A 12,513-nucleotide genomic window follows, 5' to 3' on the forward strand; every position below is an offset into this window, starting at 1 on the left:
CATCTACAATACTAACCTCTCTGTAGACCCAGACTGGTAATAGTGTCCAGATCTGATGTGGCTATACTCAAAACAAATCAAGCACAATGGAGCTAACACTTCACACAACACCATCTGGTAAATCTTTTGCATCCAAGAGTAAAGAAGCATGCAAGGTTTATTGTCAGCCTAGGCATGTGAGAAGGACCAGGAGAGGAGGGTGGAGGGAAGCGCTTACTTCGGAAATGCTCAGAAGCGTAGTAATAGACATCCTCATAGCCCTCCTGGTAATCCTCTTCCGGACGGTACTTTTTCCCCTTTCTTCTCCTAGATCTCCGAATCTGCTTGACGAATCCCAGGAAGCGGTCCATGACTGACTCCCGGGGCCGCGCCGCGCAGCCAGCAGCAGCAGAGCGCACAGCCCAGCTGCTCTGCAAGTCGGTGGAGCATGAATGACCCTCAGGAAGCCCAGGGACCGGGACACGTTAGCCTCCAGCCTTTCTCCCTGTGCCCATCGCGGCCATGAGTTCAGCCTCAGCAGGAGAAAACATAACAGCAATATGGGGGTACCTTGATGAGACTTCTCATTTAGCCCCAGAAACTGTCAGATTTGCTGGTTTTTTTTAAGGATGGGTGGGGCAGAGGCAGAAAGTAAGACGATAAATAAAAGTAAGATATTCAAGAGAAAGCAAACAGCGAAGCTTGTGGGCTTCAACTTGTTTCCAAACCAAACCAAAGTTCAAGCTGTTCGGCTGAAGCAAGGGGTGTCCCAGCACTGAAATGTCACTACCCAACACCTCCATCACCAGGGTGGTGGGGAAGTGTGCTTGCTAGTCACTGGACTGAACCAAAGCTAGGGACGACCTGGCTTTCCCCACCAGCCAAACTTACCTACACCTATCAGCATTCCTTTGCTCAAAGCACAGCGGGCACGTGGAAAACTTCCTAGAAAGCTACAGTTTGGGAAAAGAGAAGGCTGGTTAACTCTTTGGGCTCTTGGCAAGGCGCCTCAGTGATCTGCAAAGTGGTTTCATCCATATGCACAGCCCTCTTGCTGGCTGAGTGTGCTGTATGTGTTAATTGGAGCAGCAGGGAGAAGGATCAGCAGCTGCTTTCAAAGGACACGTTTACCCCACTGGGCATTAATGTATTCCAATCGCTGTTTGATCTCCATATTAAAATGCGCTTCTCAGAGAAGCTTCTCCCAGGCTTAGGAACAGCGCCCCACAATCAGCAAATAAAGGAAGCTGCATGGTTTTCAGAGAAGGGAAACACAAATCATGTAACTTGGAGTGCATGGAACTCAAGTGTGACTCAGGCTGAGCTGTCACGCTGCTGCTTAACAGTAAAACGAGCGAGTTAAAGGGCAGGTGAAACTGAATTCTTAAAGGGGGAAATGGTTTTTTAAATGTGTCCTTGCCTTGTTTATGCTTATCTTAAAAAAATCACAAGCAACTTAAAAGCAACAACAACAACAAAAAAAAAAAAAAAAACAACCTCTTTCAAAAATACTTGAGGCCAAAGGGCAAAAGCCCCCTACAAACTACATGGGGAAGCATGAATCCTATGTAAGCTTCTCCTCTCTAGGCTTTCTTCAAAAAAGCTCTACATGGATGGGGCTGTCTAACACCAGGAACAGGCCCCAATTCATCATGCATGTCAGCATATTACCTAGCAAACTAATGATATTCCACAGCCCCTTGTTCCCAGAAATGTAATTTAAAGAAATGTGTCTGACTTAATAATGGTTGTTCAATAACAATATCATAACAACTTTGCACTGCCATCCCAGGAGTACTGTCCGTCCTCACAGTACATGTTGTTAGTTAGGTTCAGGAGCAATCCGTCTCCTACACAGAGGCAGGACTCTGTTTTCAGATATAGATTGCTCATGATGACATCGGGGACACTTTTATTTAGGATGTCAAATATTTACCAAGCAAGAACATTTCAGCTCTGAAGTGTGTGGAGTTACATTCAATAGTCCCATGAAATTCCCCTGTGCTTAGAGGTTCCTCATTTTGTATGCTGGAGGAGAGGGTTTGTGCCAAGAAATACAAACTTAATGATGCTGACAGAAAGATACTATAAAATGTTTCATGAACATCTTTAAACAACAACAACAACAACAAAAATCACTGTCCTTAGGTTCTGAATCCTTTCCTTATTATTCTGGCTTCCTCAACCAAAACAAACCAGAACAATTAAAAATAATTAAGTAGAATCTTGAGGCTCTGGAGTCTAGACTTTGAATAACAGGTCGGTAAATGAGTGGTAATAACAGTGCATAGCCTCTTTAATCAGCCAAAGAGCATGTATACAAGGGCGCATAGCCCTCCATGGAAAAGAAAAAGAGGTTCAAAACTGTTTCCATGTCTGGGATTATCAACTGAACACTGTTGGGACAGTGAATAGAGCACATTTTTGCCAACTTAGAGATTATTTCATCTACCTACGAGCTACTGCAAGTCTTTTCTATGTGGTTGTTCTTGACATAGAGAGTGCTGGACAGTTTGATGTCAACTTGACACAAAATAAAGTCTTCTGAGGGAACCTCAATTGAGAAAAAAGCCTCCACTAGATCAGGCTGTACGCAAGCCTGGGAGGCATTTTCTTAATTAGTGATTGATGGGGGAGGGCCCAGCCTATGGTGGATGGTGCTGTCCATGGGCTGGTGGTCCTGGGTTCTATAAGAAAGTAGGCTGAATAAGCCATGAGGAACAAGCCAGTAAGTATCATCCTTCCTTGGCCTCTGCATCAGCTCCTGCCTCCAGGCTCCTGTCCTGTTTGAGTTCCGGTACTGACTTCCTTCAATGATGAACAGCAATGTGGAAGTAAAAGCCAAATAAACCCTTTCCTCCCCAACTTGTTTTGGGTCATGGTGTTGTATCACAGCAATAGAAACCTTAAGACACAGAGTTTTGGATTTGGATACTGATTTGATTTTTCTTTATTGAAACAAGCAAATACCCTCATTGACTAATTTGGTAAGTGCACATGTTCCCCGGAAAGAATGCAGGTGCACCTTTTATCTATGGGAACTGCAACCACTCAGCAATGGGAGTGCATGCTATGGACTTGTAGTTAATAGTTCCCTTTCCATCCAGAAGGACCATCAGTTGAGGCAGACATCTTAACACTGAAGATAACTTCACAAAGAGCAACTTCGAACTTTCCACTCAAGTTCACTGATTTTCACCTTCAGTATTTGCAAAGGCTAATTTTCTCAGAGTAAACAACCATCTTTACAGAAGAGCCAACACAGACAAGTGAAACTGTCCACAACCTGTATCTATACGTCTGTTGTTTTCAGAAGTAGAAATCGCACCTACTCGTGATTTTATTTCCTGTTTTTTTCCAAAATATTTTCTTCATGTAATTATGTGTCGATGTCTGTTTGACTCTGTCTCTCTGTCTCTGTCTCTCTCTTCTCTCTTTCTTTGTGTGTGTGTTTGTGTGTGTGTGTGTGTGTGTGTGTGTGTGTGTGTGTGTGTACATGCACATCCTTGAAGAGGCAAGAGAAGTTTGATTCCCTAAAGATGGAGTTACGGGCAGGTCTGAGCTACCCAACATGGGTTCAGGGAACAGAACTCAGATCCTTTCCTAAACAGTATGTACCATCAACTAGTGCCCCATTTCTCTGGCCACCTATTTACTCAACCATTTGGTATCGGATAACCATTTGGCACACTCTTTTCTGAGCCAGACTATTTCTCACACTCTCGGCATTCCTTAGTGGCCTCTAATTCTTGTGTAGGGTTTCTCTCATCCCCTTTGGCACGATGATTGCTGTCCTTCTTCCGCACATGTTTAGGCAGTCATGCCGTTGAGACTTTATGGTCGGACTCCCCTGCCCCTCTCTCTTCTGGAGGATTTTAGTTGGGAGATAAAGATCTCAGGGCTTGACTATAATGATACATTTTTTTTTTTTTTTTTTTTTTTTTTTTGGTTTTTCGAAACAGGGTTTCTCTGTTTAGCTTTGCGCCTTTCCTGGAACTCACTTTGTAAACCAGGCTGGCCTCGAACTCACAGAGATCCGCCTGCCTCTGCCTCCCCAGTGCTGGGATTAAAGGCGTGCGCCACCACCGCCTGGCTCTCGTGATACATTTTTTTAAAAATGCAACATGCAACTGTGATGCTAGGGAGGAGTTTGGACTTGCTATTTGGTGGAGAACGTATCAGTCTTATTACAGCAGGGACAATAGGAAACAGGAATCTGATATGCAGAGGAAATCTTCTTAAGTCACACATAATGAATGACTGTGGCTGTACACCAGCGGACACAACATGAAGGATCAGAAACTCACAAGTAAGTGTCTAGATTCAAAAGACACGACAAGGGTGTTCGGTCACAGCTGGTGGAGGAAAGCAGAATCCTGTCAGAGCTTTAATGGGCTTAGCGTTCTGGATGCTTTTTCAGGCTCTACCTCGAAGTTTCCTTGTTTAGCACTCGAAGACCAAGCCTGACACTGATAGAGCCTCTCTGCCCTACAGCTGCTGCTGAGTAGCCCTGGACAACTGTCAAGTTAGTGAAGCATGGCTGTGCTTTCCTCAGCAAGGCACGCTCCATCCCTGCAGAGACAGCCCCACCCTGCAGCACCAGGAAGGCTGCACCGTTCTTGGCACTCTAGCCAGGGATCTTCCCTGGTGGTTGCATTGGGCTGCCTCAACCAGTAGAGTTCAGAGGCCGCAAACAGCAGCTGTTGGGACAATTATCTCCCACAGTCATGTTTTTATTTGGCTTATCCGAGTGTTTGGCATTTGTTTTATATAAAACTGGGTCAACATATAAAAAAAAAGTCAGGTGATTACACAAATAAACCTAAAAATATCAGAAGATCTGGTAACCCTGGACCCAGTTCCAAATAGCAAGTATAGGGAAGAGCTGAGAAGACTGTCATCCACCAATGTCTCTGCTTTCCACTTAGCTATAGTCCCCTCCCCTGGGCCCAATTCTCTCACTCAGTCACCTCTGGACCCTGCAGGCATCTGTGCTTGTGGACCACGGTAGAGATCTATTTAAGTAGCTGGTCCCCAAACACTAATTACTTGTAAAGCAATGGCAGCACCCTTCTCTCCTGCAGAGAAAGCTAACTATTGTAACAAGTGGACTCTCTGGGGCTAAAGGGTCACTAAAGTATAGTATTAAATTCCGAAGACAAAAAAAAAAAAAAATGTGTTCACATGAGAAAACAAAATCGAATGAATTATTCAACAAAAGGTACTTCTACCAAGAATCGCTAATACATATTAACACACACACACACACACACACACACACACACACACACACACACAGAAGCACTCATTATTTTCCTCCTGGGAAGTAGGCAATTGCCTATAAAGCACTTGTATGGTTTCTGTATTCTTTTGAATTAGGTTCCCCATCCACTTTTATTAAAAGAGTAGGCCAACTATTAAGAGTAAGTCTTTAACCTACAAAATCTCCTAGATTGCTAATTAAAGGACACCCTTCTTTGCATATTTACATTAAATGACGGTTGTAGTATCATCTGAGAGGCAGTATAGAGCATGCAGTCTATCTGATAAATATTTAACACACTAAATAATCTAGCCCTTGTAGATGCTGTGGTGTGTGAGGTCAAGAACTATGGCAGTCTTCCTGAGACCCCAGGAAAGACACTGTGCCACACTAAGGATGGCGGAGTGGGAGAGAGGCAGTCCTCCAGTCTTCGGAGCGATGGATTTCTCACTACTGTAACAAGCTTTATAGTAGGAATGATTTATCTCAGGCTCTCTGTTAAATGAAATCCATAGATTATGTGTCTCATGCATACATAATTTTAACATAAAACATCTTAATAATGTTCTATTTAAATATCCTTAGCAATATTGAATAAGTGCATCTAAGGGTCTGACTACAACAGAAGACAGAATTATATCTTTGCAACCACTTATAGTATGATTTTTAACTTAAGATGCGATAAAAAACCGCTCCATACATCAAACAGGAAATAACTTGGTAATAAAATGGACACATGTTTGCACGGTCTCTGTATATTAAAGCTGCAAAACATGTAATGCTGTGCCTCTATAACCATGTTAGACTCATGAACTGAAATAATTATAAACAGATTTTCTCTTACGAGCATATTTATCATATGGAGAGTTGAGAGCTGTGCTGAATACAGATCAAATTTCCGGTTTGTAAGCATTTTTACCTAATTTCAAGACTGTTTGCACCCTGGGCTACTGTTTCGAACATGCTGGCAAACCCTATTCATACTATTCAGCATGGGGACAAACCAACACAGTGGGGGAAATCCAAAACAAACAAGGAAAAAAAAAAACACTTATTTTTCAAAAGGCTTTAATGTGTAACTCCTAATTGAATATCTTATCTGATCCCATCCAATCACTGACTGTTTGGGTTGTCTATTAAATCATGCAGAGTCAATCCCTAAACAGTAATATGAAGCAAATTTTCTGGTCTGTAAATTGAGGTAGGTGAACTAAGCTAATTCATCCATCTGTGAAGTATTTAAAGGTCGACCCTCCACCGCCAACAAGATTTTGAGTTGAAAAGGCAGTGCAGGACAGTGCTTAGCTCCTGACAATGTTTGCTTACAGAGCGTGAAATGAAATTTAACTGTGGTATGTCTGCATTTGTGACTGGATCGTGGTTGTTCAGACTTCTTGTAAAATGAAATGTCAGGCGCTCATCCTGCTGTTCCGGATATTTTAGGCTTCAAAGGTCTCAGATAACTTTGAGGCTATTCTTTTAGGTTTAACCATCATTTTTTCCTTTGTCAACCCCACTCTGTAGAGTTAACTAATATTTTTATTTACTACCTAGGTGTGGAATAAGCATAGGAGAGTGAAAATGAATGATTACAAATAATTTCCAAATTTGTCATGCTTAATGTACCATCTTAACATGGTTAGTGATCTAAAAACATTCTATGCATGAAAATTCACGTCTTTTTTTTTCCCCCTTAAAAGTATAATGTGTTTTAGGAGAAAGACTTAGACTAGAAAGTCTCCTGCAGCTACAAGGTGCTACTGTTTTCATGGAACAAGACGTTTCCAAATGATGAAGAACACATTGTCCACTGTGGAGTTTTTCAAGGTATTTGTGAAACTTCACAGGATGCATTGAAGCCCCACACAATGATTCTGGAGAATGTATTGTCTAATGTTTTCTGTTTCCTGGGAATTTGTACATGTCCTCTCTCCCCTTCCCTCTCTTCTGCTTCTCATCTTCTTCCTCTTTCTCCCTCCTCCCCTCCCCTCTTCAACTTGTCTTTCTAAATCACTTAGAGAGCAGGAAAAAAAATCTACCTTGAAATAGCACAATTTACTTATCTATTTGTTTTGGGGGTGTGTGGCTGTTTTACCAAAGTATTACATTTCAAAGAAAAAAATTAATTGATTCATTTGGCTACAGAAACATTTTCATGGTAACTTAAAATATTTTCCTGTACTCTGATGCATTTTAGGGGTTGTAAAGGCTAGCCTAATTTGTATGTTTAATTTCCTCTAGGTATTTCCCCATCTTTTTGGTCTTTTTTCTCTGGAAACCAGTTCTCAAGCCCCTAAGTGAGTTCCTGTTCACAGTGGCACTTGCTCTGTTTGGCACCAAGTTTCTAATGTGACTTCTTCTATGTCTTTGGCTTTGTTAGACGTTCTTGACTAAAATTGATTGGGGTTCCTGCTTCTCCTCTCGTTTTGGAATTGAACTTCAGTTGCCTCATCTATTTGGTTGCTTCCCCATTTATCCACTTAATTGTCCCTCACATGTATTGCAAATCAATATTTATTACGAAGTGGATGTGCAAGAGAAGACGGTGTGAAATGCTGCACCATCCTTTTTTTCCTTGACGGTTGCTGTATTTACAAGTTAAGAGTTTAAACCCATTAACCAAAATGGAGCTTTTGGAATGCCTATGGCTTTAAGGACTCACTTATTCGCTCTATAAAGTATATTGAGTGCCTGTGACATGCTAGATCCTTAATCCATGTGAGCTCTCACCAACCTTTACCGCACGTCCTATTTTACATCCCTGCTAACTCATTTCGGTGTTTGACACACTTTGAGGAAAGCCCTTGCAGAAATTAAATAGTATGCTTTCGTGAGCCATGAATAACGTGTGTTCAGCTCATGCTCACCAGGATTCATTCATTCGACAAGTGCTTCCTATTTGTCGGGGTTACCAGTCACTGTCCTGACTCTGAAGACAGAGCTGTGTGCGGAGGGCAGAGCTCCCTGCCCTCAGGGGTCACAGCCCTGACCAAGGGGACAGATACCATACTGGGAGGCACATCCTATGGTTCTGGAAGTGGTACCCAAGGAGATGATGACAGAACCTGGCAGTGGGACATCTGGGAAGGCTTTCCAAGAGAACAGGGAATTTCAGCAGAAGGTAAACATGACAAAGCCATGCAGCCACACAACAGGCTGAGCAGGGAACATGCAGGAATGACTAAGAGATCAGCACTGGACCAGGGACAGGAAGAAAGCTATTGCAGAGTAATGAGAGAAGATAAGGAGATGGGCAGGAGTGCCTCCACTTGAACTCTACAGACCTGGGAAAAAAACTGTAGACCTGTGTTCTTCATCAGCGAGATGCACACAGAACATGCTGCGGTATTTTAAGGAGGGAAGTGATATGAACTGCTTTGCATTTAATACTAAGTCATTCTGAACAATGGCAGGAAAATGGGCAAGTTGAGAAAAAGGGCTCTGAGTCAGAAAGGAAGAAAGGGGGACTTACTGGTTCTGGGCTTGAATAACTGGAAGAATAACTGTGTTTACTGTAGCACTATTCATAACAGCTACATTATGGAACTGAGGTGTCCAACGACAGAGGAATGATAAAAAAAATCTTGTTTTATAGTTGCCTATATATACACAAATACATCCATTACAAATATCTATATCTATGTATATTTCTCTATCATATATAGTATTTATAATTATTTGTACTATAATATATATAGAGAGAAATATGTCCAACACAAACCCAATAGACTGTGGATTGACTATTTGAAAGAAATCTTATATTACTCTTCAAATACTTTTTCTTACAACAAATCATAGTTTAAATACTAAAACTTGAGACTGTATCATTTTATCACTTTAAAGATGTTAGATTTTGTAGATAACTAATAGCCTTGTTTTTAATCTTATACCAATAAAGGTTTCTGAAAGATAGTACACAAGAACTTTGATAATAAAAACGTGAATGTCTCATAGGATCCTAGAAATATTTAGGATTAAAAAAATGACCTTGGCAACCACTTTGGCTTATGAAACATTATTGTTACCATTTATCTCACAATTAGGGTGTCAGACTTTCTATTTTATAGTAGAGAACTAGAAGGTTTCTAACACTCTAACCAGTGATAGCTGGGAGATCTTCAAAACCATATATGTTTAAAACAACAGTAGCAAAGACTGTTCTTTTCTTAGAAAAAAAATTTACCCTAGAGTTGGAGAAACAAGTTAGGCAAAACCCTGAGTTCGAATCTCCAGAATCTATGTAAAAAGTTGAGTGTGATTGTATGGCAGTCTGTAACCCAGTGTCGTGGAGGCTGGAGACAGGAGGATATCTATAGCTAACTGGCTCAAGGTTCCAGGAGACACCCTGTTATCAAGGAAATAAGTAGGTGAGTGATAAATCAGGACACCCATATCTTCCTCAGGGTGCATGTGCAATTGTTCATACCTCCACATACATGTGAGCATACAACACAAGCATGTACACATGATACACGCAGACAACACAAATCATACACACCCCTAAAAAAGAAATCTAAAACTAGATGTAGACTTTATTCCTTTGACCGTCAATGACTTGAAATAGGTCATACACATAAATGTAAAATGCAAAGCTGTAAGACAAAGATAGCATAAGAAAATCTAGATGTCTTCATGATAATGACCTTTATATACAACATGTGGGGATCAACTCATGAAAACAAAATTGATCATCTGAACTTCATTGAATATATGTGATCTACTGTGAAAAGATAAACCACACACAGGGTAAAGACATAGGCAAACACATAATCACGGGTTATTATCTAAAATATGCAAAAAAAAAAACTTGAAAAAGCCAAGAGTCAGAAAATGTGCAGTTTGATATTTAAGGTGGACATAAAACCTGAATAGATAAGTCAGTAAAGAAGAATAACAGACAGCAAACACATGCACACAAAGATGCTCTGAATCACAGAAAACCTGAGCAATGGAAACAAAGTAACAAGACAACACACACGCCTTCCACATAAGCAACAATACCAAGCACCAATGAGAATGTGCAGCAATCAGCCCTCGCTCACCCCTGGTTAAATATAAAAGGGTCCCGCTACTTAGGAAGATGCTTCAAATTTCTTACAGGACTCAATGTATCCTTACCATTGGGTCTCACCATCACACTCCTTGGAACTGCTCAAAGAAGTTGAAAACTCACATCTACCATGAAAACCTGCACAGCTGGCTGCTGATATCAGCTTCATGCATGATTGGACAAACTTGGAAGTAATCGAGATGCCTTTTAGTAGAGAGAAGGATAAACTGTGGCACATCTAGATGAATGGAGCTGTAGTCCACACTTGAAGAAATCAATCATTGTGAGAAATAAACAAAAATGCCTGTGGGGGCTGGAGAGATGGCTCAGAGGTTAAGAGCATTGACTGCTCTTCTAGAGGTCCTGAGTTCAATTCCCAGCAACCACATGGTGGCTCACAACCATCTATGATGAGATCTGGTGCCCTCTTCTGGCATGCAGGCAGAACACTGTGTACATAATAAATAAAATAAGTCTTAAAAAAAAAAATACCTGTGCCGAGTCATGGAAAGCACTCTGAAAGGCTACACACTGCATGATTCAAATGCCTAGCCTTTATTCCAGAGATGGTAAGAGGAGTAGGCTCTGCCAGAGGCTGGCAAAAGGAGAGATGGAAGGGTGGTGCACAGGTCATTTTTTTAGGGAGGTGATAGGATGCTGAATGATGCCTTAATAATAGGCAGTTGCTGTAACATATTTACCAAACTTTAGAAAACACAGCAAGAGCAGGAATGAACTCTCAGGTAAACTGTGAGCTCTGGGTGATATGGTATGTCCCTGTAGCCCCATCAGTTCTAACAGATGCCTTCATTCTCTGACAGGGGCTGACAGTGAAGGAGGTTGTGCATTTGTGGATATAAAAGAATATGTGAACTGTGTGAATAAGTTTACTATTATTCTACAGCTTCTCTAAAATATGAACTGCACTAAAGAAAATCAGATTCAACCTAATTTCCCTCTAGCATGTATAGAAAAATTGTATACTTTATAAAAGCAAACAAAATTGACTGAGAATTTTTGTTCTGGGAGCCAGACGTGGTGGCGCATGTCTTTAATCTCAGCATCCAGGAGGCAGAAGTACACGGATCTCTGTGAGTTCAAGGCCAGCCTGGTCTACAAAGCAAGTTCCAGGAGAGCTAGGGCTATTACATGGGGGAAACCCTGTCTCGAAAAACAAACAAATGAAATAAAAAAAAAATGTGTTCAACTTTAATATCATGAAGATAAGGAAATGAGAGAAGAGACTACATCTCCGCAGATGCACAGAAAGCTTTAGCTGATTGAATCCACAGTAACAGCTATAGCTTTATAGATGCCGTGAACACTGAGTGCAGAACCACCAGGGCTTACACATGTGTGACATTGGCAGTTCTCCCTAACACATGGTATTCTGACCGAAAATTTTAAGGGAATCTCTTTACATTCTATTTGGAACTTTGTAGGTTAGATTAGGTAAAAGTTAAACTATTCTCAGCCTGCAAAGACAATGGAAAAATCAACACAATTTGGTCAAAATTACGCTTTAATTTTCTATGGTGCTAAACTAGTTTCCCTAGAGAAATCGAGGCAACGGTAATTAGAACACACTCTCCAGCACACATATTCTCCTTCTTCTGGGTTTGGAAAACAAGCAGACCACTGTGGCCGGCAGTCACACTCTTGCTCCCTTGTCCGGCAGAAGGAAATAGTTTAATGGGAAGGTGTAGGGCTGACTGGGAGATTTAGAACTCCATCAGAATGAGAGAGCTCTGGGTTGCTTTACTCCGGCAACTGAACAGTGGAGCTGCTGATGTAATCAGGTCATGATTTAGGAGCTTTGAGGCCCCAGACCCTGGGCCAATCACTTCATTCCATGAAAAAAAAACCACCTGATGATAATCATCTCTTACCTTGAAGCAAAATGGAAGAGAGCGAGAGAGGTAAGTGACAGATCACTACGAGTGTGTGTCAGAATATAGTAAGCCAATTTATGGGCCTCCCTTTGTTTTATTTTACTGAGATTCAGAAAGCCCCATGCCATTGGAATGGCCAGATAGATTAGGGAGGCACATAAGATCTCTGTGTGGTCTACAAAAGCCATGCTGTGACTTGCACAAGAGTGGACTGGCTAACAGAAGGTCCCTGTGTTCTTGTGAGTTCTTATTTCCACCTACAGTGTTCCAAGGCCAAGGAAGCGGTACACTTCCTCAGCACATCTGGGAAAGGGTGCAAACATCAACAT

The 12,513-nt window shown here is 41.4% G+C and overlaps 1 protein-coding gene across 5 annotated transcripts in view; it reads right to left on the reverse strand.

The window, feature by feature from the left end:
- Positions 1 to 12,513, reverse strand: part of Grip1 (glutamate receptor interacting protein 1) — a 667,949-nt gene that overhangs the window by 411,148 nt on the left and 244,288 nt on the right. For 3 of the 5 annotated variants that reach the window (XM_015992248.3, XM_015992246.3, XM_015992242.3), the window contains exon 1: positions 218 to 783. The exons of the other annotated variants lie outside the window; for them this stretch is intronic. In XM_015992248.3, coding sequence (XP_015847734.1) covers positions 218 to 350 — 133 coding nt within the window. In that variant the 5' untranslated portion in view covers positions 351 to 783. Of the gene's footprint in view, positions 1 to 217; positions 784 to 12,513 lie in introns of those variants that run through there. 5 annotated transcript variants of the gene reach the window in all.

Source organism: Peromyscus maniculatus, chromosome 18 (genome assembly GCF_049852395.1).
Source record: "Peromyscus maniculatus bairdii isolate BWxNUB_F1_BW_parent chromosome 18, HU_Pman_BW_mat_3.1, whole genome shotgun sequence".
Lineage (NCBI taxonomy): Eukaryota > Metazoa > Chordata > Mammalia > Rodentia > Cricetidae > Peromyscus > Peromyscus maniculatus.